Source organism: Vipera berus, assembly GCF_964194415.1.
Source record: "Vipera berus genome assembly, chromosome: 6".
NCBI classification, from domain to species: domain Eukaryota; kingdom Metazoa; phylum Chordata; class Lepidosauria; order Squamata; family Viperidae; genus Vipera; species Vipera berus.
This window is the reverse complement of record NC_138208.1, coordinates 91,650,649-91,677,264: the sequence shown is the minus strand read 5'-3', so window position 1 is coordinate 91,677,264 and position 26,616 is coordinate 91,650,649. Positions and strand designations below refer to the sequence as shown.

Sequence of the window (26,616 nt, the reverse complement as noted above, 5' to 3'; positions counted from 1 at the left end):
CAGAATTCCTCAGCCAGGCACGCTGGCTGAGGAATTCTGGGAGTTGAAGTCCACAAGTAGGAGTCTTCCAACTTGGCCCTTTTATGACTTGTAGACTTCAACTCCCAGAATTCCTCAGCCAGGCACGCTGGCTGAGGAATTCTGGGAGTTGAAGTTCACAAGTAGGGGTCTTCCAACTTGGCCCTTTTATGACTCATGGACTTCACTTCCCAGAATTCCTTAGCCAGGCACGCGTGCCTGACTGAGGAATGCTGGGAGTTGAAGTCCACGAGTCATAAAAGGGCCATGTTTGAAGACCCCTGCTCTAGGTAGTTGTTTCTCAACTGTAGCACCTTGAACATGTGTGGACTTCAATTCCCAGAATTCCCCAGCTAGCCAGGCTGGCTGGGAAGTCCATTTTTCTTCAGGTTGCCAAGTTTGAGAAGTTTTTTTCTTCAGAAGTTGTCATACTAGTTTGGGGTCCCACAGGTGCTTTTTCATGAGGCAACTGGACTTTCTTCTTTCTCTCTGAAGACATTTTGCTTCTCATCCAAGAAGCTTCTTTAGCTTTGACTGGATGGTGGGGAATGGAGCTGAAGAAGCTTCTTGGATGAGAAGCAAGATGTCTTCAGAGAGAAAAAAGGAAGTCCAGTGTCTCGTGAAAAAGCACCTTTGGGACAACCGTCACCTGGATGACTGAGAACCTCCACAGACATACTAGCTGGGGAATTCTGGGAGTTGAATCCATGTATCTTCTGATTGCCATGGTTGAGAAGCTTCTTGTTGAGAAGCTGTCATACTGGAGGGGGGAAGAGTTGATGGCTCTTTTTATCTCTTGGATTTAATTTGCACCTTCTTGGCTTTGACTTCTTCCAGACTGGCCCAGTTGACCGTTAAGAGAAATTGTACTGTGTCAACCATCTTATCAAGGAGAGACCTAATCTATTCCATTCTCTCCATTTCACTTGATCTCTGGACGCCACAATTCCAAGTTACTTCAGCACTAGAAGCATGGTTATCAAGCTTGATCTCTGGATGTTGCCATTTTAAGCATTCCGCACTAGAAGCATGGTTATTGGAGTCTGACCATCTCTAGAAAGTTGCATGCTTCCAGCTACAGTCCAGATTCCATTCAAAATGCCTTAAGGGGTCTCCCCAAAAGAAAGAAGTGTTAGAAACATGCAAATTTCTAGAGAAAAGAAACCCACAGAAGTCTGGAGATACCTCCAGAAGGTCCCACTTCAGCTAGAACGTAGAATAATATGTTGGACCTTGGAGGTCTTCTAGCAGATGTCTTTTCACGGTGTGCTCTTTGGCCTTTCATCCTAGACTCACCACCATTTGCTTGATTTGCTGGTGGTGGGTGGGTGGGTTTTGAGACTCTTTGATTTCTCTTGAGTCTGGGGGCTTTCTCGCACTTGTCGCCCACTCCCCTCAGCATAAGAAATAATCTTAGGAAGGAGACTTCCTTCAAGGCTCCTTTCGTCGAGCAGGTAATGAATGAGAGGCTACATGACCCCCATGCCAGGTAGATGCTTGCTGTTTTCCTCAGATAAGGAGGAAGGATCCATTCTTTTAACTGGGCCCCAAATTCTCCACTCTTCCTCCTCCTTCCCCTTTGGCATCCCAAGTCCCTAAACTGCAAGGGCTAGTGTGGGAACTGAGGTCAGGATCCTGGCCATTATTGCCTTCCCGTTCCAAGACATCAATGGACCTCTTAAAAGTTGACCTTGCCTTATGTAACGTGATCTCCTGTCTCCCCTCTTACCCAGGTACCTTAAAGTGGAGTACTTCAGGCTGCAGATTGGGGCAACCCAGCGCTCCAAACCTGGGCCTGATGCCCAGAACCGGGTCATCAAGAGGATGGTGCAGCATGCTCACTATGACGAAGACAAGCACTTGAATAACGTTGCCTTGGTAGAAATGGACAAACCCGTCATTTGCAACGATTATGTCCAGCCCGCCTGCTTGCCAGAGGGGGACCTGGACATAGACTCGCTCACCCACTGCTATATCTGTGGCTGGGGCATCACGATCAGGCAGAGTGAGAGCCCCCAAAATTAAATCGATAATAAACCCCTGACCCCCATCCCTATCCTCATGAAAACTGGGGCTTTAGGTACCCTCTGGGGTCAGTTCCACAACACATCATCACGTTTGGAGAAAGGTCTGAGAGACACCCAGCCATTGCGTCAGGAGATCTTGAAGGCATCACACTATAGTTTTAGGAAGTACCAAAAACAATGTGGTGCTGTGGGTCCTAAGATGGGCATGGGAATATTGGAAGGAAAATGGGGAGGAAAAATGGGTCCTCTCCGACAGCATCCTTGGTCTAGTGCAGGGGTAGGCAACCTTGGCTCTTTTATGACTTGTGGACTTCAACTCCCAGAATTCATAAGCCAGCCACGCTGAGGGGAAAGGGAGAGGTTTCCAAGCTGAGCCGTGCTGGCTCAGGAATTCTGGGAGTTGAAGTCCACGAGTTATCAAAGAGCCAAGGTTGCCTACCCCTGGCTCTAGTGAATGCAGGAAGGAGAACATTGTCCTACGGTTGACCCAGAGTTTGGCCACTCCTGTCCTCAGGAACCTTTGTTGCATCTCCTTAAAGATATGTCTTTGTTCATATCTTTATATCAGGCTCAGTGATTGGCGGAAGCTGAACTAGAGAGCCCGGTGAGCCCAAAATAATATTTTAAAGAAATGCTTCTCTTGTAGAGATAGGGATGAGATGAGCTTGATGTTCCAGTGCATTCTTTTGAAGGACAGGACTGGACACTACGTCCCTCTGACTGCACTTCCAAGCTGTCCAAACAGTTTCAAAAGTTAGTGGTGCCATTCACAACCACGTTCTAAACTTAGAAATAGAATCCTAAGCCTGGGAGGGACCTCGGAGGTCTTCTAGTCCAGCCCCCTACTCAAGGCAGGAGCCTTATACCATCCCTGTCAAATGGTTGCGCAGGGTAACTTGGTTAATTTAAACTGTGGAGAGGGTTGGGGAGGGATGTGAGTTTCTTGCACGAACCCAACCTTGTTAGTTTAGGATTCAGTGCGTAGTGTGAAGCCAGTAAGGGATTTGATTCAATAACAAGGTCAACGGCATTATGGGAACTTAATCACAATACAAACAGGGGGACTTTCCAGAGTGGATCTCTGATATTCATTCCTTCTGTTTGCACCTGAAGCCTGGGGTCAAGAGGTCTGCTGAGTCTCTGGTGAGGGACTGGATACCGGTGGGGTGACACAACCTTCTCTTCTGCTCACAGAGGGAGCCAAATATTCGGACATCCTACAAGAGGCCGAAGTGTCACTGGTGGCCAGAAGTGAGTGCAACAGCTCTGAACGGTATTCGATGCTCATAAGAGAGGAACACCTGTGTGCCGTGTCCGATGATCCCACAAAGGGCAGCTGCCGGGTAAGTGTGCCAAGGGCAGAGGCCTCCTTCCCTTGGAACTGCTGTTCAGGCTCGCTCTCCTCCTCCAGGATTTGAGAGGCGCCAGAGAGAGAGAGAGAGAGAGAGAGAAACAGAGATGGTCCTCCTTTAAGGACTACTTGCTCGGCAGTCATTAGAAGTTACAACGGTGCTGAGCAAGGGCACTTTTCCAAAGATGCTTTTTCCAAAAGGCAAGTAGACCTGGGTTGTTGTTGTTTTTGTTTGAAAACATTTCACTTCTCATGTAAGAAGCTTCTTCAGTTCTAACTTCAGTTCTTAGTTCTTCACCTAGAACTGAAGAAGCTTCTTGGATGAGAAGCAAAACATTTTCAAGCAAAAACCAAGAAAGTCCTGTTGCCTTTTGGAAAAAAGCATCTCTGGGACAACCATCACCTGGATGATTGAGAATTTCCACACCTTTTGGGGCACCAGGGACCGGTTCCGTGGAGAGAAGTTTTTCCTGTGGACCAGAGACGGTGCGGTTTTGTGTGCTGCCTGCATCCCACAGATGGGGCTTTGCTTGTTTGCGCAGACTGGTTGCTGGCATGCTGAGGCCCGGTACTGGTCCATGGACTGGGGGTTGGGGACCCCTGCCATAGACAACAAGGGGACTTATGACTGGTCCTCGTGGCTGCGGCCATCCTAGCATCCCTGGGATCGTGAGCTTGGCAACTGACTCCCACTATTTGCAAACTTCACTGCTGACGTCTGACGACAAAGTCAAGGAGGAAGCTGACAGGAGGTCAGAAATGAGGATCACAGCAAAGCGGTCAGTTTAGCCCTCTCTGCTAACTCCATCAACTTTGGCAGCCATTCATCCATTGTGGGATTACTAAGGATTTACAAAAGGGCATAAAAGTGATTGCTGAGTCTTCTGCCGTTGTGCATGCCCAGCGACGAAGTGACGCTCCGCCCCCTGGTTATCTCTCCTCTCCCTCTTCCTGCAGGGTGACGGCGGTGGACCCCTGATGTGTAGGACGCCCCACACTGAGCGTTACTGGCTGATCGGTCTCAACAGCTGGGGCACCGGCTGCTCCAGTGCCAAAGACCCCGGAGTCTTCACTTCCACCCAGTCCTTCCTCGCCTGGATCAGGGACATCCTGGCGAACCCCCCCGCCTCTGGCCTCTCTCCTCCGTTCAGACCAACCACGCCCCGCACCCCTCCCCCTCCGCCCCCAAGCCGGTTCACGGGAGTGTATTACCTCGACCCCATTTATAAGACGGTCAATGGGATGCTAGTTGGGTACTTCCCAGAGGCGAACACGCATAGCCTTCCAACACGCAAGTGGAGGCCGCCGGTGAAACGCACCACCTGGCCTTGGTACACAGGAACCCCGAGGACATTCTCACCTTTCACCTTCCCTCGGATCACACCACGGTGGCCAACTCCCACCACGGCCTTCCTAGGCTGGGGCAAGGGACCTAGCATAATTTATAGGCTGCCCCGGAGAAAGTACACTGCTGTTCCGCACACCACGTATTTTCGGTGGCGTCAACCTCAATCCTGGAACAGGCGCCCTCTTTAAGGAAAGCGGGGACTTCCATCCCATCGTGGCCCAGATGAAGCAACCATGGCCAGGCTTTTTCTGGGCTAACCCCTACCTCCCAGCTCCTGAACTCTTGGCCACCTGCATCCTACTTTTCATTTGCCCCATACTTTTTAAATCATTTATCAGATTTCTGTACCACTTTTTATCATTTGTCAGATTTCTGTAGCCACGTTTATAAACTCTGAAAGAGACTTGGCCCCTAGCTCCTGGCCCCAAGCTCCACACACCAGCTAAATTTCGGACAGCTTAGGAACATGGCTACCAACTTCCTTCCGGAGCCCAGAGAGGCTTCTTAGGAAACCTTATTTCAGAGTAGGGTGCCAACGGCCTGTTCCAAGGACCAGGAGCCAATGTTCTGGCAAACAGCCTGAGGTCCGTTTCTGGAAGGAGAAGAGCTTCATCAGAGCCCCCACGGCTTCACACCGTCACCTTGGTCGGCTGAACTCCAATGAATTCTGGCAGCTGCTCTCCTGTAGAAACACACCCCAAATAAAATGTTTCCTTCCAGAAATGTGTCTTATTTATTTCATGGAATACTAAGAAGTTTCACCAGGCACGAGCAATATCTTAGCATTGGGTAGCTGGGAATGAAAAGTAATTGTCCACCATGTCCAGAGAGTGGAGATATCTACTGAGAAAGAAAATCAGAATTTTTTGCGTAAGATGATTTTTTGGGGCTAACTTAATTTTAAAAAATGGCGTTAACAGAAGGGCCGGTTATGAATACTGTTTAAAGTTTTGAGAAATGTCAGCCACAGCACTGTTTTCCTAGGCCAGGGGTAGGCAAACCTTGGCTCTTTTATGACTCGTGGACTTCAACTCCCAGAATTCCTGAGCCAGCATGGTTCACCATGGAAACCTCTCCCTTTCCCCTCAGCATGGCTGGCTCAGGAATTCTGGGAGTTGAAGTCCACGAGTGATAAAAGAGCCAAGGTTGCCTACCCCTGGCTCTAGTGTCTCCTCAGGAGACATTCAGGACACCTGGGACGATTTCATCGCAGCCACGCTAGAAGCAGTTAGGTGGTTTTCTTCCTTGAGTATCGAATTATAACATCTACCCCACTGTAATATAATTGCTATATTATGGTGATTTTAATAACAGAATAATAGTTAGAGGTCTTCTATTCAACCCCCTGTTCAAGCAGGAGACCCTATACCATTTTGGACAAATGGATGTCCGGTCTCTTCTTAAAAGTCTCTGGTGTTGGAGCACCCACAACTTCTGAAGGGAAACCATTCCACTGGTTGATTGCCCTCACTGTCAGGAAATTTCTCCTTAGTTCTAGGTTGCTTCTCTCTTTGATTGCTTTCCATTATGTCCATTAGTTTTATTATGGTTTTATCTTAATTTATTATTTAATTTATTATATATGGATCTTTGGTCATTCGGGTTTTTCCCCGCGTAGAATTGAAGGTGTAGGAGCAACGTACATATATATATATGTTAAGAATTTGTCAAGGCTTTTTGAATGCACCTTGCTAATTAACTCTTTCTTTCCTGCTTTGGCCTGACTCAAGGACTCAAGGCTTATCCACAGGATATAGTCAACTTATGACAGCTCATTATTTGTGTAAATTATTAGCAATTTGAATTCTTTATTAGCAATTGGAAATATATATATATATATATATATATATATATATATATATATATATATATATATATATATATATATATATATATATATAATTTGTTTGTCAGTGATTGCATGACCTCTTTAGATCTCTTTCGATGCTTAAACAATAAACAAACAAACAAACAAACAAACAAACAAACAAACAAACATCCTTTCTCAGTAAACAAGGACATACATTTAATTTTGCGGCTACTAAAATTGTTGGCTGGGCAGCTACAAAAATAGACAGGAAAGTGATTGAAGCCTGGGAAACGGTTCCCTTGTCAGCCAACAGGGATGCTGATTTACCACCAGCTTATCAAGTACTTATCAAGTGCCGAGAGCTTGGCAGCATGAAACAACAGCTAATCAGTGGCCATCAACACACCAATCAACCAATAGGAGGGCACTACATAAATATGACTCATAGAATAGCCCAAAGCACATATTCCGGTAGAGAGAAGTTCCACAGGAACTCAAGTCCAGCTCAAGTCCAAAAGCTTGGAAGAGTAGACCTCTGGTCCTGTTGATTGATTCAGATTGGATCCTGTAATATTATCCTGGGACACACATATTTGCCTTCGTTCACCCCTCCACCTTTCCTGTCCTGCTGTCCCTGGACTCCGGAAGGCCCCCAGACGGAGGACCAGGAATGATGGGTGCTTTTCAGGAGGACCTCCCAAAATGCAGACCACTCCTCCAATGACGCGGCTTAGTCTCCATCATCATCTGGGCCAGATGTGCCAAGGCATTTGGAAGGGGACAAATGCTGCTTGGAGCTGGCGGATTCTGTATGAGGTCATACTGCCTGGGTGCTGATTGGCTACAACCGGGCTCCGTGCACTTGTGACATCACGGCTGCTGGGAGAATGAGGGAATCGGAGGAGCATCTGGAGCTATCAAGAGGATGAGATGCATTCTCCTTCCACTCCAGATCCTGGCTTCTGTCTGGCCCACTCACACCATAGTTGATACTTGCGAGTAAGTAAGTGAGAAGAAGGAAAAAGGAGGATGGGCCCGATCCAGAAAGGGCTCCAAGAGGCAACCCTTGGAGCAAGGCTCCCAAGTAGATTACGTGCTCGGGAGAAGAAAGGTGGGCGTGTGGGTGAGGGGCCAAGCACCATCTTGGCTAGCATGGCTAGGATTATAGAGCTGTGTGGTGGCGCAGAGGTTAGAATGCAGGACTGCAGGCTAATTCTGCTGGCTGCCCACTGCCAGCAGTTCAGCAGTTCGATCCTGACCAGCTAAAAGGTTGAGTCAGCCTTCCATCCTTCCAAGGTTGGTAAAATGAGGGCCCAGAGTGTTGGGGGCAAAAGGCTGACTCTGTAAACCACTTAGAGAAGGGCTGTAAAGCACTGTGAAGCGGTATATAAGTCTACGGGCTGTTGCTATTAGCTGCAGAGAGGGGGCACGTGGGGTGATGGCCACAGTTCTGCTGCTAGTCAGGAGCCAATGCTTGTTTCCCCCTCCAGTGTTTGCGGAAGACACCCCTTAGTGCCAGGACATGGCCGAAGTGAGCAGGTGGTGGGCGGAGCCGATGCCCATCCTGGGGCGTGGCCTTGGGTGGTCAGCTTGCAGCTCCCCACGATAACAGGACACAAGCACAGCTGCGGAGGGTCCCTCGTTTCAGGCCGGTGGATTCTCACTGCAGCCCACTGCTTCTTGAACAAAAGGTGAGACCGTCCCACCATCGTCATAAATACGAACCGGTTGCCAAGTGGCTGGATTTTGATCACGTGACCACGGGGATGCTGTAACGGTCGTAAGTCTGAAAAAGGTCATAACACCCTTTTTTCAGTGCTGTTGTAACTTTGAACGGTTACTAAGGGAACTGTAAGTAAGTCAAGGACTACCTGTAGTTAACCCAAGCTGAAAATCCTGGGGATAGCTGGATGCATCAATCTTTTCATTGCTGTTCCCGTTTCCCGTTGCAGGCGTGACGGTGAGCCAAAGCCAGTGGTGGGATTCAGCCGGTTCACACCAGTTCGGCACAACCGGTAGCTAATTTTTTGTTGCCCAGGCCCAGAATGGACTTCCGGAAGCGGCATCCAGACAGAGAACCGGTCGTTCACCTATTTGAATCCCACCACTGGCCAAAGCTGTTAGTTGTCTACGGAGGTCCTCAGTCCTCCAGGTCCTGTTTGTCCCAAAGGTGCTTTTGAAAAAGGCCACTGGACTTTCTTGTTTTTCCTTGAAGACACTTCACTTCTCATCCAAGAAGCTTCTTCAGTTCCGACTGAATGATGGAGGGTGGAAGGGTTTCCATTCCTTGCGGTCCTCTTGCAGTCACCAAGGGGATCCCACACTCATTTGCACTATTCAGGTGATGCTGAGGGCACCGATAAGCCTCCAAGTGCCCCCAACGGCTGTCGGAGAGAGTACTAACGGCCAGATGACTACCACAAGGAATCCTCCACCATTCCGTCAGAACTGAAGAAGCTTCTCGGATGAGAAGGGAAATGTCTTCACGGAAAAACAAGGAAGTCCAGTTGCCTTTCGGAAAAGCACCTTGGGGTCACGGCTGTTGGTGTGGTGGAAAGGGCTGACCCACCGTCTCTCTCGCCAGGGACCTTCCGCACTGGCGTGCAGTGATCGGCGCATGGAAGCTTTCTTCGCTGGGCTCCGAGGTCCACGTGCGCTACATCAAACGAATAGTGATCCACGAGGACTACCAGAGGACCACGGAGACCAGTGACATTGCTCTGATGGAGCTGGACCAGCCCGTGAAGTGCAGCAACTACATCCAGCCGGCTTGCTTGCCTGACATGACCGTCACCGTCTCTCTCCTGAACCACTGCTACATCAGCGGCTGGGGCATCCTAGGAAAAACGGGTGAGATGCCCCAGCCGCCCTCTGCGCCCCCAGGGCCTGGCCACCTCCTCGTGTCCCAGAAACCCTGTCTGGAACTCCTCTAGAAGTCTGAGAGGGAGTGTTGTCTATACCCACAATGTGGCTGCCACGGGAGACTTCCCGGGTCCCTAAATAGCTGTGACAGTGAGCGCGGACAGAAGGCACACTCAGCGCCTCCTCACGCACAGCCACGCTTCCTTGCTCCCCGGATGCTGCGTGCCTGCTATATCTTTCTGGAGCAAAAATGCATTCCTGAAAATAAGCGTAATGCAATTTATTTATTTGCAGTTTGCCAGCCTCTTATGCATCGTCATAACTGTCTCCAGCACCACCACCGTCGTTTAATGCTTGGAACCACTTTGAGTTCTGCCAGTCCTTCTTCTCTTCTCTTCTCTTCTCTTCTCTTCTCTTCTCTTCTCTTCTCTTCTCTTCTCTTCTCTTCTCTTCTCTTCTCTTCTCTTCTCTTCTCTTCCCTTCCCTTCCCTTCCCTTCCCTTCCCTTCCCTTCCCTCCTCCCCTCTTCCCTCTCCCCCTCTCCTCCCCGTCCCCCTCCTCCCCTCCCCTCCCCTCCTCCTTCTCCCCTCCTCTCCTCTCCTCTCCCCTCTACCCACTCTCCTCCCCCTCCACTCCTCTCCCCTTCCTCCCTCCCCTCTCCTCCCCCTCTTCTCCTCTCCTCTCCCCGTCCTCTCCTCCTCTCCCCCTCCTCCCCTCTCCATTCTTCTCCTTTCCTTTCTTCTCCTCTCCTTCCCCCCCTTCAGGGCTGCTTAGAACAGCCTGGGGGACGCTGGGCCTTAACCCTCCCAGAGGTCCCCGCCAAGGCCCTGCTGCTCTCCCCCAGAAGGCCCTTGGCTGAAAGCCCCCAAGCGCCCTGGGAGGAAGGGGAAGGTGGGCCTGCTAAGTCTCCTAAGCAGCTGCCTCTCCTTTCAGCAGCCAGAAAGGTGTCTGACATCATGCACGAGGTGAGGGTCAACCGCTTCTCTGTGGCTCAGTGCAACAGCAGCAGCTGGTACAACGGGGCCATTGAGGAACACACCCTCTGTGCCGGTTACGAGGAAGGAGGAGCCGATATCTGCCAGGTAAGCCCCCCCCATGGGAGACCCCCTTGGTGGACCTTGAAATCCAATGCCCCATCTGCTAAGCACGTGGTGCCCCACAATGATGCCTGGGGATACATTGTACCCCCTTTCCTTGCACTGCCCTTCTGGGTTCAAGCTTCAGTCCCGGTTCGTCCCAATTGAAACTCCAGTGTGGGGCACCGGGTTGAAGAAGGCACCAGGTCCTCCGAAAGCAGGACTCAACCACGATCGACATAACTATGGAGATGCTCCATCATTTGCGTCGTGGTTGTCCCAAAGGTGCTTTATTCCCAGAAGGCGACTGGCCTTTCCTGGGTTTTTTTCCCTTGAAAATGTTTCACTTCTCATCCAAGAAGCTTCTTCACTTCTGGAGAAGTCCTTCAGTTCTTCCCACCCAAGAAAGTCCAGTTGCCTTTTGAAAAGCCCTGCTGGAAGCTTTTAAGAAGTATAGGGTCTCCTGCTTGAGCAGGGGGTTGGACTAGAAGGCCTCCAAGGTCCCTCCCAATTCTGACATTCTGCTATTCTCAACTAACGGTCAGCACCTGCTAGGAGTTAGATAACAATCAATGGAATTCAAGGCTGGTTGCACTCCATCCACTTGTGGCGATGTAGTGATTCTAGGCTGGTCCCTCTTTTAACACCACCCCCAGGTTCTGCCACTCCTGCTTCTACCTTCTCCTTCTGCATATACCCGTGTGCATTTCCCTATTTTTTTTATATGCACCTTTCCTATATTGCATGTTGTGTAGTCACACCGGACAGTTCATATATTTGTGTAAATTACTAACAAAGAATTAAAGGGAAACTGAAATGCATTTCTGACTCTTTAGTCTTCATCAGTCAGCTATACCCTTCTGAGATTCGAACCTGGGCTGATTGCATATTAGGCAGTGTTATTTGCCTCTTAAGCCACAAGGTCTCTCTCTCTCTCTGTTAGCTTTTTTTTGCAAGGGAAGATATGTTTCAAATGTTAACTTTTTAGATTACCTTGCTAGGCCCCAAACATGGGGCAAATCTTTATTTCCTGTTTTCAGCCTATCTTGAAGGCCATCGAACAGGCTGTAGTCACACCGGACAGTTCATATATTTGTGTAAATTACTAACAAAGAATTAAAGGGAAACTGAAATGCATTTCTGACTCTTTAGTCTTCATCAGTCAGCTATACCCTTCTGAGATATATATATATATATGTTTTCTGAGGTTTTTGCGGGTGTTTGTATGTGGATCTTTGGTCATTTGGGTTTTTCCCCACGTAGAGTTGAAGGTATAAGAGCAACGTTTCGACAAAATCTCATCCGTCATCCTCAGGCTGGTGGCTTCAGCTTCGTTCTTCTGGGAGAAGTGTGTGGTAGTGGCTGTTTGTTCCTCTTTTTTAAACTGCCAGAGGGGGTGTGTTCTGTGGGTGGAGGTGTGCTCTGATTGGGTGGGGGGTTAGCTGTGTTCTGATTGGGTGGGAGTGTGTTTTGAATGGGGGCTGTGTTCTGATTGGATGTGTTTTGAGTGGATGGGCTGGTCTCAGCTGCCAGCCTTAGACCTGAAATGGTGAGTTGTGCTGCTTTTGTTCGGCTCCGTGTTTGTGGTGGTGCCATGTTTTTATAATGGGTGTCAGTTTGCTTATTGTGTGGTTTGGAGGGGTTTAAAGTGGCTAATGTTGCAGCTGTAGTTAGGTTTCTGTTATGTGGTTGTGTGTCATTATCGTTGTGGGTTCAGATTTGCTTTTTGAATGGTTGTGTGGTGGTGATGTCATGTGATGTTATGAGTTTGGGTCTGGTATCATTCTTGGTGGTTGGGCGTCTGTCAATCAAGGCGGGTTTCCAAATGGCTGGTAGGCGAGAGGTATCATCTCGTTTGTTCATGCTGTGGGGGCGTTTTTCTATCTCAATGGCTTCTCTGATTATTCTGTTGTTAAAATGTTCAATTTTGGCGATATTTTTGGTTTTTTAAAAATCAATTTCATGTCCCGTGGCTTTAAAGTGTTGGAACAGGGACGAAGTTTGTTCTCCCTTTCTGAGTGAGTTCCTGTGCTCTTCAATGCGTGCCCTTATTCTTCTGTTGGTCTGTCCGATGTATGTGGTGGGGCAGGTGGTGCATGGGATTTCGTATACTCCTTGGTTTTCTAACCCAATTATGCCTTTGGGGTTTCTTAGGTTTCTTAGGATGGTGGATATTTTTCTGTCTGTGCAGAATGATGTTGTGTTTTTGGAGGATCTTGCTGATTCTGTCTGTGGTCCCTTTTAAGTATGGGAGGAGGGCTTTGCCATTTTCTTGTTCTCTGTCTTGGGTTTTTGTGGGTGTCTCTCTTCGGATTAAGTTGGTAATCGTGTTTCTTTGGAATCCATTGGCTGTTAGTACATTAGTGAGAGTGTGTAGTTCGGTTTTTAGGTGTTGTTCGTCAGCTAGGTGTTTTGTTCTGAAGATGAGTGTCTTGGCTACGGCATTGATCTGTGCTGGGTGGTGGTGTGAGAGTGCATTCAGATAGCGGTTTGTGTGTGTTTTTTTATGGTAGATAGTGTGTCCTAGGGAGCCGTTGGATTTCTTGTAGACTAAGACATCAAGGAAGGGAAGTTGATTGTTAGCTTCTGTTTCCATGGTGAATTGTATTTTGGGGTGTAGGCTGTTGAGGTGTGTGAGGAAGTCATCCAGTTTTTCTTTGCCGTGTGGCCAGATTACGAAGGTGTCATCTACGTATCTGAGCCAGAGTTTGGGTTTGTGGTTGGATTTTTCTAGAGCGAGGGTTTCAAAGTGTTCCATGTAGAGGTTTGCGATGACAGGTGAAAGGGGTGATCCCATGGGTGCTCCTTCCATTTGTTTGTATCTTTGTCCATTGTAGATGAAGTATTGTTTGATAGGCAGTGGTTGGTCAGATCTAGGATGTGTTTTGGGGGGTTGTATTTATATATATATATTTGCATAGGCATCCTGGTTTCCCTTTTTAAAACTGGAAACTGCAAAAGCAAAATTGAGAGCTATCCGAATGTCAGCATGTAGCCCTGTCCCACCTTTTCTGTCAGTTTCTGCAGTTTCTGGAGTATAAACTAGAATTCAGGGGTAGGCAACCTTGGCTCTTTTATGACTCGTGGACTTCAACTCCCAAAATTTATTTATTTATTTATTTATTTATTTATTTATTTATTTATTTATTTATTTGTTTTTATATACCGCCCTTCTCCCGAGCCAGCCACGCTGAGGGGAAAGGGAGAGGTTTCCAAGCTGAGCCATGCTGGCTCAGGAATTCTGGGAGTTGAAGTCCACGAGTCATAAAAGAGCCGAGGTTACCTACCCCTGAACTAGATAAATCGGTATTCAGCTGTGAATTGGTGAGGCAAGATCCAGCAATTCTCAGGCTAGGTAGTAGTATCATTGCGTCCGCTGTGATGGGCAGGCTAAGGGGAGGGGCCCGCATCCCCACTTTGAGGATGTCAATGATCTTGCAGACCCTTCCCAACTTTGGTGCTTCGGAATCAGCCATCGGTCCTTGATGCTTCCCTTCAGCACCAGTAGAGTTTCCACCCACAGGGAGATCTTGATTTATGACCACAGTGGAGCCCCAAATTTCTGTTGTACAGTGAAGAGTTTTCTTTTGTCCCATTTTGCAACCTTTCTAGCCACAGTTGCTAAGTGAATCGCTGCGGTTGTTAAGATAGTCACACGATTGCTAACTCAATCCGGCTTCCCTGTTGACTTTCCTTGTGGCCAAAGGGCCTCGCATGACCCCGGGGCACTGTGACCATCATAAATGTGAAACAGCTGCCAAGTGTCTGGATTTTGATCACATGACCACGGGGAGGCTGCAATGGCTGCAAGTGTGAAAAATGGCCCTCAGTTGCTTTTTTCAGTGTCGTTGTAACTTTGAACGGCCACTAAGGGACCTGTTGTAAGTCAAGGACTAGTTGTATTATGAGCTACATCTTTCGCGTCCATCCAAAGGCTGCATCTTTTATCCCCTTGATGCCCAGGGAGACGGTGGCCATCAGGCTTACCCTATGCTTCCTCCTTCGGTTGCATCCTAACCAACCGTCACCCCTCCTTCTCCCTGTGTTTTTCTTCCAGGGAGACAGTGGTGGCCCCCTCATGTGCCAGGAAGACAGCTCCCAACCGTTCTGGATCATTGGAATCACGAGCTGGGGCCAGGGCTGCGGGAAAGCGCACAAGCCAGGGGTCTACACCGACACCCAACACTTCTACCCGTGGATAAAGCAGTTGGCAGGCCCAATGCCTCAGCCCCCGCCCACGCCCAGGCCCATCCCCACCATCAAGGTTTCACTCCAGAGTGAATCCACTCCTCACCCAACCTCTTCCCCAACCAGCTCCCCTTCAACTCCCGGAGCCACCAAAACCCCAGCTGGACCCCCAACTCTATTGCACACCACTTCCCGAAAAAAGCCTTTAGTTCTTTACTGGCCTCCAACCACTGCACAACCTCTACCTCAGCCTAAAACCCAACCTCTGTCCCAGTCCACCTCTGGAGCCCCATCTAAGCCCACAACCCAACTTCATGCCGCATCTCCGAACACATTAGAAATCAAAGTCCTACTTCAAAGCACCCAGGCTCCATCTTCACCTCATGCTAACCCTTCGTCTTCTTCTCCAACTCACACAACATCGCAGGTCCTGTCACCTTCGTCTTCCCCTCCTGCCAAAGTCCTGCCTGAATCCACAGGTCAACCCGAGGCCACTCCTCTGCTTGAAATTGAAACCGTATCTGAGCCAGTATCCAAGTCTCCACCTCGGCCTCCATCTCCATCAAAGGCGAAAGGCACTTCTCTGCTTGAATCTATAATTCAATCTGCACTGCAAGCTTCACCTCAAGGTTCATCTCCAACTTCACCCAAGACTGAAATCTCAACTCACACAACATCCCAGGTCCTGTCAACTTCCTCTTCCCCTCCTGCCAAAGTCCTGCCTGAATCCACAGGTCAACCCGAGGCCACTCCTCTGCTTGAAATTGAAATCGTATCTGAGCCAGTATCCAAGTCTCCACCTCGGCCTCCATCTCCATCAAAGGCGAAAGGCACTTCTCTGCTTGAATCTATAATTCAATCTGCACTGCAAGCTTCACCTCCAACTTCACCCAAGACTGAAATCTCAACTCACACAACATCCCAGGTCCTGTCAACTTCGTCTTCCCCTCATGCCAAAGTCCTGCCTGAATCCACAGGTCAACCCGAGGCCACTCCTCTGCTTGAAATTGAAATCATATCTGAGCCAGTATCCAAGTCTCCACCTTGGCCTCCATCTCCACTGAAGACTGAAGGGACATCTCCACTTGCATCTGTAACTCAATCCTCTCTCCAAACCTCACCTCAACCTTCATCTCCAAGTTCACCCAAGACTGAAATCTCAACTCACACAACATCCCAGGTCCTGTCACCTTCGTCTTCCCCTCATGCCAAAGTCCTGCCTGAATCCACAGCTCAACCCGAGGCCACTCCTCTGCTTGAAATTGAAATTGTATCTGAGCCAGTATCCAAGTCTCCACCTCGGCCTACATCTCCACTGAATACTGAAGGGACATCTCCACTTGCATCTGTAACTCAATCCACTCTCCAAACCTCACCTCAATCTTCATCTCCAAGTTCACCCAAGACTGAAATCTCAACTCACACAACATCCCAGGTCCTGTCACCTTCGTCTTCCCCTCATGCCAAAGTCCTGCCTGAATCCACAGCACAACCCGAGGCCACTCCTCTGCTTGAAATTGAAATTGTATCTGAGCCAGTATCCAAGTCTCCACCTCAGCCTCCATCTCCACTGAAGACTGAAGGGACATCTCCACTTGCATCTGTAACTCAATCCACTCTCCAAACCTCAACTGAACACAAAACCCAACCTCTTCCCAAGCCTGAAGTTCCAACAGAGATTGGCTCCACATCTCAAACTGAAGCCCAACCTTCTCCTGAAACAAAACCAGAACGTGAAGCTCCCCATCAGTCTACAACTACACCTCAGCCTACATCCATAGCTCCACCTCAACTGTCTCCTCAGACCGAGCCAGAACTTGAAATTGCAACTCAGCCTGTGACTATAATTCAATCTACATCGGAAGCCCCAATTCAGTCCGAGACCCAACCTTCCCCTCAAACCACGTCTGAACCAGAATCTGAAACGCCAGCTCAGGTGGTCATCGTACTTCACAGTACATCGGAAGCCCCAACGCAGTCTGAGTCCCAAATTTCCCTTCAAACAGGACCAAAAACAGAGCCTGAAGGTCTCCTTGAATCCACAACACCCCAACCACCGCCTGCAACTTTACCGCCCACATCTCAGTCCTCACCAGGAACTACCCCTCAACCCGAAACCTCAAGCCAACCTCACCCCCCGCAGACCCCACCCCGGCTAAACAAGGGGCAGGAAGTCCTACCCCTCATTGAAATCTCCCATAGCGACAGCACCGTGTTTAGGTTCTTGAGGGTGATTCGGAAGTTCTTGCGCATCATTAAGAAGGAGAAAAACACTGTGTGGTTCTGGCCCAATTTATCGAACTTGAAACTCGTCAAGGACGCAGATCTGGCTTCTGCCGAGGAGGAGTTGGAGAGCCCAGCCGAGGATGACGAGACCTGGTGAACTGGACGGAGACCCAGCGTGCCTTTGGCCCACAGGTGTGCCACCAAAGTGGTGAACTCTCGGCAATGCCAGCAACATCCTTCGGGGAGCTGTGGCAGCACACTTATCGAAATCAGAAAGTTTTGTCCAGGGCCCCGCCGATCTCTCGTGCGCCATGTCTTTGGGGCGATTTTACACAGCTCAGGATGGTGAGCTGAGCTCCATCCACGCCTGGTGCTTCTGAAGGAGTGTGGTGACCACGGGCAGGGCAAGACCTGCAGGCTGCACGAAAACGGAGGATCCGAGGCCCCTGCATTTAATCTTTCCCTGGGACCTCAGCACCGCCTGGAGAAGGCAAGGTATTGGGTTGCGTAAATAATTTTGTTGTGCATACAAGCAACCCTTCACGTGAAGATCAGCTTCTACAAAGGCTAAGAATTGGAATCTGCACATTATGCTTAAATCCTGTTTCCCCCCCTCCCCCGTTTCTTTGTGACAGATGTTTGGCAATGTGTTTCTTAATTGTTTACAAAATGTAAATATCAAATGTGTTTACTTCTGGTCCCAGGCTCTTTCATTTTCCCTGTTGTACTTCCTGTATTTTATATCTCCAAATCAGTTTTTCTTAACGAGGAACATTTGTTTGCCAAGTCAGCTGTAAGTTTTCAATTCTGCACGCTTGATCACTGGCTGTTGAGTCTCCTTTGCAGGTGTAGGAGCTCCACACAAGTTTAGGCCACCCAACAGCAGTGCAGCATCATGAAGGTGTCCTCTCTTTGCCTAATGGCTCTGTTGTGATGGAAGGTCCCACGCCTCTTGTGCAACTTCCCAGCTCAGCTCTGGAGCATGGAAGGATTGGCCAAGTGGACCCCATTGAGTTGGTCTAGTTCGCTGCGGTCACTTCCACTATTCCATCTGGCCATCTGAAGAGCACTGAAGACCATCGAGAGCTGGCAGTGCTTGTGCCCAGCATCCACAGCCAACTACTGGTGGGCTGGGCAATCAACCCTCTGCCCAACCCCACAGCTGGCGCCTTTCCCTGCAGCCACATGCTTCCTGGCACTTCATTGGTAGGCGTGCCGTCTTCAGATCCAGCAGTTCACCCTTGCCAAGTGTCCATTCTTTCACTTTGGTCAAGCTGACCAAGTCCGCCTTTGGGTGAAGATCAGAGGTGGGTCTTCTCCCCTTCAGATCTTCACCCAAAGGCAGACTTGGTCAGCTTGACCAAAGTGAAAGGGTGAAACTGCTGGATTTGAAGATGGCACACACCTACCGATGAACGGAGGGCCAGCAAGCATCAATCTTCTCCATCTCTGGGGCCAGATGTTGCTTGGGGTGGGGCTGGGGAAGCTTCACCTCAAGGTTGTCTTCTCAATAAACACCATGCTAGTTACTGTTGTGGGTCCTTTACTGCCACACAATGTCCCCCATTCCGAAAAGGTGAAGAACCCTTTGCTCATCCCCCCTTGTTGGTGCCCTGCTAGGCTCACGAACTTCCCAATGATCAGTCATGACTAATAAAACGGTGGCCATTTTAGCACACTATGGCTGACCACAGCTTTTTTCTCCAGCTCATGATCACTCTCTGCCAAACCCAGAGAAGTGGGGACCAGCCATTCGAGGACAATAAGATTGTGTCAGAATTCCTAGAGGCTTGCTTGTAGAGATCCTCTCTAGGACTTTGGCTTGGAACATAACTTTATGGTAAATAACTTGGTCAACACCGTGGATTGGTGGAAGTCGTCCTTGCTTCAAATTGAATGGTCCAAACTAACCCTGTCTGTTAGATGGATCAGTTCTGAAGTGATCCACGTAACCTTGAGCTCTCCGTGATCTAATCACGTGAGTAAACGGGGCTGATGGGATACATCAAAGCCCATGGTGAATTATGACCGTTTTTCAGGCTTATGACCGTGGAAGCACCCCCGTGGTCACGTGATCAAAGCTCTTGACACTTGGCAGCCAGTTCATATTTACGACGGTTGCAGTGTCTTGAGGTCATGTGATCACCTTCTTGCAATTTTCTGACAAGCAGCCAATGGGGGAAGCCAGGTCTGCTTAAGAACCGTGTTACTAAATGAACTGCAGTGATTCACTTAACAACTGTGGCAAGAAAGGTCGTAAAATGGGGCAAACCTCACGTCACAAATTTCACCCTTAGCCGCATAAATTTTGGGCTGAGCTGTGGTTGTCAAGGACTCCCTGTATTCAAAGAGTTCTGGGTACGCATTCTTTATCTGTTGTGTAGACGAATCTTCCTGGGGGCCAAACTGGTCTTGGCACCATCCAGTTTGGGAAAGGGGGTGCCAGGAGGGGATCGCTGTCTCCATAAAGACCTCACACTGGACTGTGATTGTTTTACACACCTTTCCGAGACAGCGTTGCCTGCTCTGCTTGCGTTCCTGGTGCAGAAGGCCCAACCCAGAGCATCGTTGCGTGCTCAGAACGCAACACAACCCGACGGTGCCACACAATTGGGTCTTCTTTCCTCTCTCAGAGAAGCTACCAAGCTCAGCTCTGGCTTCAAGAAAGACTTCCAAAGTTTATTTCTCTGGGTGGAATTTTTTCAACCACAACAATCTAGACTAAGGGTCCTCTAGAAGTGAAACGGGGCACGGAGAAGCCCGGTGTCTACCAGCCGCAGCACCCCGTTCTCTGGGGTGGAAAGCTTGGTCACCCCGCTGCCTTCTCCCAGGGCAGCAGGGCCGGTCTCCGTCCGGGGGCCTTCTCCGGGAGACCCCCGGTTGCCTCCGCCGAGCAGGTGGTGCTGCCCACGGTCTCTGTGCAGGTGGCGGCCCAGTTACTCGTCCCCAGGGCTCACTGGACCCAGGAAGGCTGCCCTGGACTGGCCGCCTCTGTGGGGGAGTCGTCCTCCTTCGTCTCCAGGTCAAAGTTCTGCAGGGAAGCAAGAGAATCGACGCAGGTGTTGCACACTTGGGCTCTTCCAGGGCAGCGGTCCCAGGCAAGAGAGGGCTTCCAGGTGGAAGGATGGATGGAAGGAAGGAAAGAAAAAGGGGAGGGAGGGAGGGAGGAGGGAAAAGGAAGGAAAGGTGGGAAGGGAGGAAGAAAGGAGAGGGATAGGAAGAAAAAAGGGAGGAAGGGAAGGAAAGGAGGAGACAGGGAGGGAGGAAGGAAGGAGGGAGGGAGGGAGGGAAAGAAAGAAAGAGGGAGGCAGGGAGGAAAGAGGGAGGGGCTACCCCACCTGAGAAAAGCGAGTCAGGGAGAAGCCGCCTCTTGGCTGCCAGCCTCACGAAGGACCCACCTGCAGCTCCGTCTCTTGGTGGCTGCCACCAGAAACTGCCCCACCTGCACCCAGAGGCTCCTGACTGGCCCCCCCTCCCCGCCAAAGAGCGGACTCCCCTCGGAGCCCCTGGCCCCCAGCAGCCGCCTCTCGCGCCCACCCACTGCTCTTACGTCCAGCTCCTTTAGGACTTCGTCCATGAAGTCCTCCGAGTTCTGCTTGTAGGCCACGGCCAGCTTGATGGCGTCAGTGAAGAGCTGCGGAGGGGGAACGCGGAGGGTCAATTGGGGGGGGGGAAACGAGGCTGGGAACCTCCTTACCCGCCTCCCCTGTCTGGCCGGGGAACCCAAGCCTCACTCCCGCCTCACCTTCACCACGTTGGTGCCGTCCGCTGCAGACACGAAGTAGAGAGGCAGGTTGAGCTTCTTGGCAAAGTTGAAGTTCTTCTGGGTTGCCTTCAGGTCGGCTAGAAAGACGGGAGAGAATCGGCTGACCTCTGGGGCTTTTCAGGAGGGGCCGGGCCTCTCCGACCCGGAAGGAGACCCAGAGGACACAGACCGAGACAACCGAGGACCTACAGGCTCAATTCGGGGACTGAAATAACTCAACTGACGAGTTTGCGACAAGCACCGAGGAACTAAGTGGCCAAACAGGGCAGGTTCTTACAGGGCAACACAGCTGGAAGGGACCTTGGAGGTCTTCTAGTCCAACCCCCTGCTCAAGCAGGAGACCCTATGGCACTTCAAACAAGTGGCTGTCGGGTCTCTTCTTAAAAATGTTCCGTACTGGAGTACCCACAACATCTGGAGGGAAGCCGCTCCACTGCTTAATTACCAGAATAATGGAGCTGGAAGGGACCTTGAAGGTCTTCTGCTTTTACCCCCTACTCAGGCAGGAGACCCTCTATCAGGGGTCCTCAACCTTGGCAACTTTAAGGCTTGTGGTTGACGCAGCTTTAACAGGAAGTTCCCTTGTGATGTTCTCCACAACTGGCTAAACAGTCTTGGGACAAGAGGCGTTGTGTGGGCTTAAAAAACCTGAAGGCCAAAAGATTCCCCCTTGTCCAAGAAGAGGCTAGATCAGATCTCCTCCCCGGAGGTGAAAAGGGGAGGCCCACCATCGATTTTGTTGGCCACCACGATGCAGGGTATCTGGGGCCGGAATTCACGCAGCTCCTTGTACCAGTTGGTCAGGTTCTTGTAGGTCACCTTCCTCTGGACATCAAAGACCTGGGGGGGGGGGGAAGAGGAAGAGGGCAGCTTGTCATGCGCGAATCAGACCACAACCCATATCTCAGATCCCGGTGGGAGAGGGACGATGGGCGCAAAGAGTCCCAGGAAGAAGTATCTCCTCGACATTGGCAGGCTTGCTCAACATGGTCAGAGACTGGAGGAGTCAGGTGGGGAATTAGTCTGGAATCCTTACGTAGGCACAAAAGAGCGAGCATCTCATCTGCCGTCTCACTCCCGCTTTCGCTTGCCTCAGTGCCAGCCTGCCACAGACTCCGCTGGGGGAACTATTTGGGAGGGGGGCAAGGGGGAAACTCCTTTGTGTCCCACCAGCATCAGGAAAACGGCGAAGACAACTGAGCCCCGGGGTCGGAAGAAGGCTCTATATCACCCTGTAGAGATCCCTCACTCAAGCATTTTGCCCGCTAAGAAAGAGCCGCTGGCTTCCCACGGGACAACTGCCACCCGAAGCCCCACGCGCCAGTTCCTTACCATGATGCAAGCATGGGCCTTGTGGTAGTAGGACGGGTGCATGCTCTGGAAACGCTCCTGGCCAGCAGTGTCCCAGAAGTCTGGAAAGCAGGAATTCCACAGCTCACAAAGGACCCACATAACTAACGCAATCCCTCTAGGTCGGTCTTTCTCAACCTCGGCATCTTGAAGCTGGGTGGACTTCCGACTCCTAGGATTCTCCAGCCAGCCAGGGGGATGCTGAGAGTGGAAGTCCACCCATCTTCAAACAGCCAAAGCTGGGAAACACTTCTCCAAGTCAGAAGAACTCGGGGTCTTCCGAATGCGTGTGGGCTGTGTGAGCCGGAGAGAGAGGCGAGTCGTGGATCTGCTGCTGAGACCCAACGACAGGAGGACCTCCCAGCCAGCCAGCTTCTCAGCCCCTCCCACGCTTGGCCCTCAGCGGGCAACCTCCAAACCCCGGAGAGGCACGTTCATCGGAAGGGGGTCCCACCCAATGAGGCCAGGGAGAGGACTCCACGACGCAGCCCCCACCACTGCATCCACCGGGCCCTTACCCACGAGGACTGTCTTGCCGTCCACGGTGGCCGTGTGCTTGTAGAGGGTCAGGGCGAAGGTGGAGAGCTGCTGGGGCTTGCTGTGGGCCAGGTCAAGGAAAGAAGGCGACGGACCAGGGTGGCCTTCAAGAAGAAGGAAGCCAAGAAGAGGCAACCCCACCAACGCAGAGCCTCCAGTGCTTCTGCCCACCCAGCCAAGCCAGCCCCGAGGCAACTTTAGGAGGGCTTCAGAACACAGAAGCCTAGGGCTAAAAGGGACCTCAGAGGCCTTCTAGTCTAACCCACCGATCAAAGCAGGAGACCGTCCACCATTCCTGGTCAAACGGTTATCTCGCGTCGTTTCAAAATTGTAATTCAGTTTTAATACAGGCAATCCTCGACCTGATCCTCGTTTAGTGACTGTTCAAAAGATACAGCGGCACTAAGAAAATCGACTTATGACCCCTTTTCACACTCAAGGCCATCGCAGCCTCCCCACGGTCATGTGATCGAAATCCAGACGCCCGGCAACTGACTCATATTTATGACGGTCGTAGCATCCCGGGGGGTGTCACGTGATCCCCTTTTGGGAACCTTCTGACCAGCAAAGTCAATGAGGAAGCAGGATTCACTTAATGACCGAGTTACTCACTTAACAACTGCCGTGATTCACTTAACAGTTGGGGCAAGAAAGGTCATAAAATGGGGCAAAAACATTAACAACTGCTCTGCTTAACAACGGAAGATTTGGTCTCGATTGTGGTCGTAAGTCAAGGGCTACCTGCATATTAATTATAGCTTTAATTATTTCATTACATTATTTTTCTATTTGTCTTTTTATAAGTCGTAAGGTGCCCCAGGTAGCCTCATAGGAGAAATGGGCAGCAAAAGTCTCTCTCTCTCTCTCTCTCTCTCTCTCTCTATATATATATATATATATATATATATATATATATAGTTTTATTTTATTATTATTTTATTTTATTATTTATTTTATTTTATTATTTTGTTTTATTTTATTATTTTATTTTATTTTATTTTATTATTTTATTTTATTTTATTTTATTATTTTATTTTATTTTATTATTTTATTTTATTTTATTTATTTTATTTAGGGCGGCTAACAACAATAAAATACAAATAAATACAAATATTAAAAAAGAATTAAATTGTGTCAAAGTCCCACTAAAACCAATAAAAACATTTAAAATCATAATTAAAAACCCCATTATCATCAGTCCAGGTCAGCCTGTTGGAAAAGATATGTCTTAAGGTCACGGCGAAAGATATAGATAGATAGATAGATAGATAGATAGATAGATAGATAGATAGATAGATAGATAGATAGATAGAAAGATAGACAGACAGACAGACAGACAGATATAGATACAGATATAGAGAGATGATAGATGGATATAGATAATAGAAATAATGATATAGACAGATAAGAGACAGACAGACAGACACGTACATACATATATAGGAATAGATAGAAATAGATAGATGATAATGATAATGATATAGAGACAGACAGACAGACAGATAGATACAAACACGCATAGAGGCCACCCTGGAAGAAATTTGCTTTGGGCACCTGCTGGCCCCAAGGAAAACAACCCCGTCTAATTTCCAATTCTCTCCTTTTTTGCACCATCCGAATCTTCAGGGCTGGGCAATTCGGGGAGGGCCTGGCTGCTCTGGATGCTGGAAGAACCCCCCCCCAATTCCCCGCCCCCGCCTCAGAGCTGGGGAAACACCTGGCCTGCTTCTCCCAGCGTGGAATTTCCTCCGGGTTGCTGAGCGTCAAAGGATACAAGCCCTCCATGAGGAAGCGTTCCATCAATCTGGAAAAAGAGGGAAATCGCCCCATTGAGGAAACTGGGTCTGACGACCCCCCCAGCCCAGCCCAGCTTCTGCAGGAGACGGCCAGGCAGAGGCCGAGGGGGGGGGGGAGCCAAATGCATCATCGGTCTGGAGTCTCTACACCCCCAAAAGAGAGCTAAATCCAGCCCCCCCCCCCGTGAAGCCCATTGGCTCTCATCTGGCCCCAATTTGCTTGACCATTAGCAGATCAGATTCTTGTGAATACAGGCAGTCCTCGATTTACAAAAAATCGTTTAGTGACCGGAGTTACAATGGTACGGGAAAAAGCGAGTGATGGCTGTTTTTCACGCTTACGGCCATTGCAAAATCCCGACGGTCAGGGGATCAAAACTTGGACACTTGGCAAGTGCTTTATATTTACGACGGTCGCAGCGCCCCGAGGGGGTCACATGATCCCCTTTTGTGACCTCCCAAGCAAAGTCAACGGGGGAAGCCAGATCCACTTAAGCACCATGCGACCAATGTAACGACTGCAGTGATGCACTTCACAACTGCAGCAAGAAAGGTCGTAAAATGGGGCAGAACTCACTTAGCAAATGTCTCACTTAGCGACATAAATGCGAGGACCAGCCGGAGGTACCACGGAATAAGTCCGCATTAAACTCCCTCCTGGCTCCTGGTTTCCTGCGCCTGGCAGATTTTGGGTCAGCCACTGACCGAGCGGCTGCTTCACGCTGCCGTCCATCGTCCCTTCCCTGGCACCACCACGGATGGCCGCGGAAGTCCACCTCCCAGAAGGAAGCGGACCCCACACGGAAGCCCCCTTAGGAAATTCACTCTGCCCGGCCATTCATCCCCAGGATGGCTTCCCGCGACAGCCGGCTTCCCACGGCATCTTAAAACTCGGCTTGCATCCCCACAGCCCCCCGGCTCCGTTGGACTTTGTTGAGTGCGTCGCCAAGACCCACAAAAAGACGGAAGCCAAAAAAGGAGAATATTTGTAGCTGAGGGGTCCTTGGCGCTCTCTGAGCTGGGCTGTTTTCTTGCAGACCTTTCATGACCCCACTAGGGAACATCATCAGGGCTAGTAGCATCAGCCACGATGGTGACCTAGTTTGGGTAAATGAAAGTCTACCCCCAAAGCGCCCCTCCCAATCCAAGCTCAGAGGGCACCAAGCAGCAAACTTGAAAGCGATCTCAGCTGAGGGTGTGGCGGCAGTTACACACTTTTCCCAAAGAAATCGGGGTGTGTGTGTGTGTGTGTGTAGGGGGGGGGAAGTTGTGTCAACCGTCTTGGGCAACTCAACCAGACCGGCATCCATCAGGACTTCAAGTCCCAGAATTCCCCAGCCAGCGTCACCTTAGAGACCGTCTAAACAGCTGCAGGAGATCACCTCAACCAGGGGTAGGCAACCTCGGCTCTTTGATGACTCGTGGACTTCAACTCCCAGAATTCCTGAGCCAGCCGAGCTGGCTCAGGAATTCTGGGAGTTGAAGTCCACGAGTCATCAAAGAGCCGAGGTTGCCTACCCCTGACCTTAAAAGCATCTGGCGCAGCTGCTGGGTCCCCCGCGGGGTTGGGGAGGAAGGGAGCACCTCGGGCAAGAGCCCCCCCGTCCCCTCCTAGCACCTGGGACTTCGGACCCCCCCCTCCCCCCATGGGCCAGCTGAGCCCCATCTACTCCGATGCCCAGCCGGGGCTTCTGGGGGGGACGGCCTGGGGCCCAAACGGGCTCTCCCACCCCTCGCCCGCCCCCACCCCGGACCGCTAGAGCGCCGGGAGCAGCGACCCCCGCCCGGGCTGCGGTTGCGGCGGTTGCAACCCAAGGCGGGTCGGGGGTCGGCGGAGACCCTCCTCCCCGGGGGGTGGGGGGGCGACTCACTTGGACTTGCCGACGGCGCTGTCGCCCAGGCAGATGATCTTCACGTTCTCCTCCGCCTCGTCCTCGTCCCGCTGCAGCCCGGCCAGGGGGGGCTCTCCCCGCGGACCCCCCGGCTTGGCCATGCGCCCGCCGATGCCCAGGGACGGCGCGGAAGGGGTGGGTGGGGAGCCTCCGCCCGGGTCGCCAAGGCTGCGCCCGCGGGCCTCTCTCGCCGCTCCCCTCCCGCCCACGCCCACGCCTAGGCGACGCCGGCTCGGCTGCCGGGCGACCGGCCGGATGCGACGCGCGGCCCCGCGGGGCTCGGGAGAGCGCGCCCGCCCGCTCGCCGCCCCTTCGCTCCCCGCTTTCTCCCGGCAAGGCCGGCGGGGGTGTGTGTGTGGGGGGGCAAGCG

General features: G+C 50.7%; 2 protein-coding genes across 3 annotated transcripts in view; both read right to left on the bottom strand.

Annotated features, from left to right (window-relative positions):
• The window catches only part of SHANK3 (SH3 and multiple ankyrin repeat domains 3), a gene marked incomplete at both ends in the record, with an annotated part of 518,002 nt that overhangs the window by 327,301 nt on the left and 164,085 nt on the right, over positions 1–26,616 (bottom strand). The window lies entirely within an intron of this gene.
• On the bottom strand, positions 16,973–26,407 carry RABL2B (RAB, member of RAS oncogene family like 2B). 2 transcript variants are annotated; one of them, XR_014026786.1, is made up of 9 exons: positions 26,226–26,407; positions 24,333–24,362; positions 22,540–22,619; positions 22,004–22,083; positions 21,400–21,511; positions 20,651–20,748; positions 20,456–20,539; positions 19,408–19,936; positions 16,973–17,386 (listed from the first exon to the last, which is right to left on the bottom strand). XR_014026786.1 is itself a non-coding variant. In XM_081330310.1 (8 exons), the coding sequence occupies exons 1-8, from the start codon at positions 26,345–26,347 to the stop codon at positions 19,859–19,861; spliced, it is 684 nt and encodes a 227-aa protein (XP_081186436.1). In that variant the 5' UTR covers positions 26,348–26,407; the 3' UTR covers positions 19,153–19,858. The 2 variants fall into 2 exon arrangements, 1 of the variants encoding a protein (XP_081186436.1); XM_081330310.1 differs by lacking the exon at positions 16,973–17,386 and having other exon boundaries at positions 19,153–19,936.

Bases quoted from the DNA above. Each gene is read 5' to 3' on its own strand.
- RABL2B (XM_081330310.1), bottom strand. From the start codon at position 26,347: ATGGCCAAGCCGGGGGGTCCGCGGGGAGAGCCCCCCCTGGCCGGGCTG. The intron at 21,512-22,003 runs GTAAGGAACTGG...CCCCCCCCCCAG, and splicing joins AGGCCCATGCTTGCATCATG to GTCTTTGATGTCCAGAGGAA. The intron at 19,937-20,455 runs GTAAGAGCAGTG...GCTTCCCTGCAG, and splicing joins AAGTCCTAAAGGAGCTGGAC to AACTTTGACCTGGAGACGAA.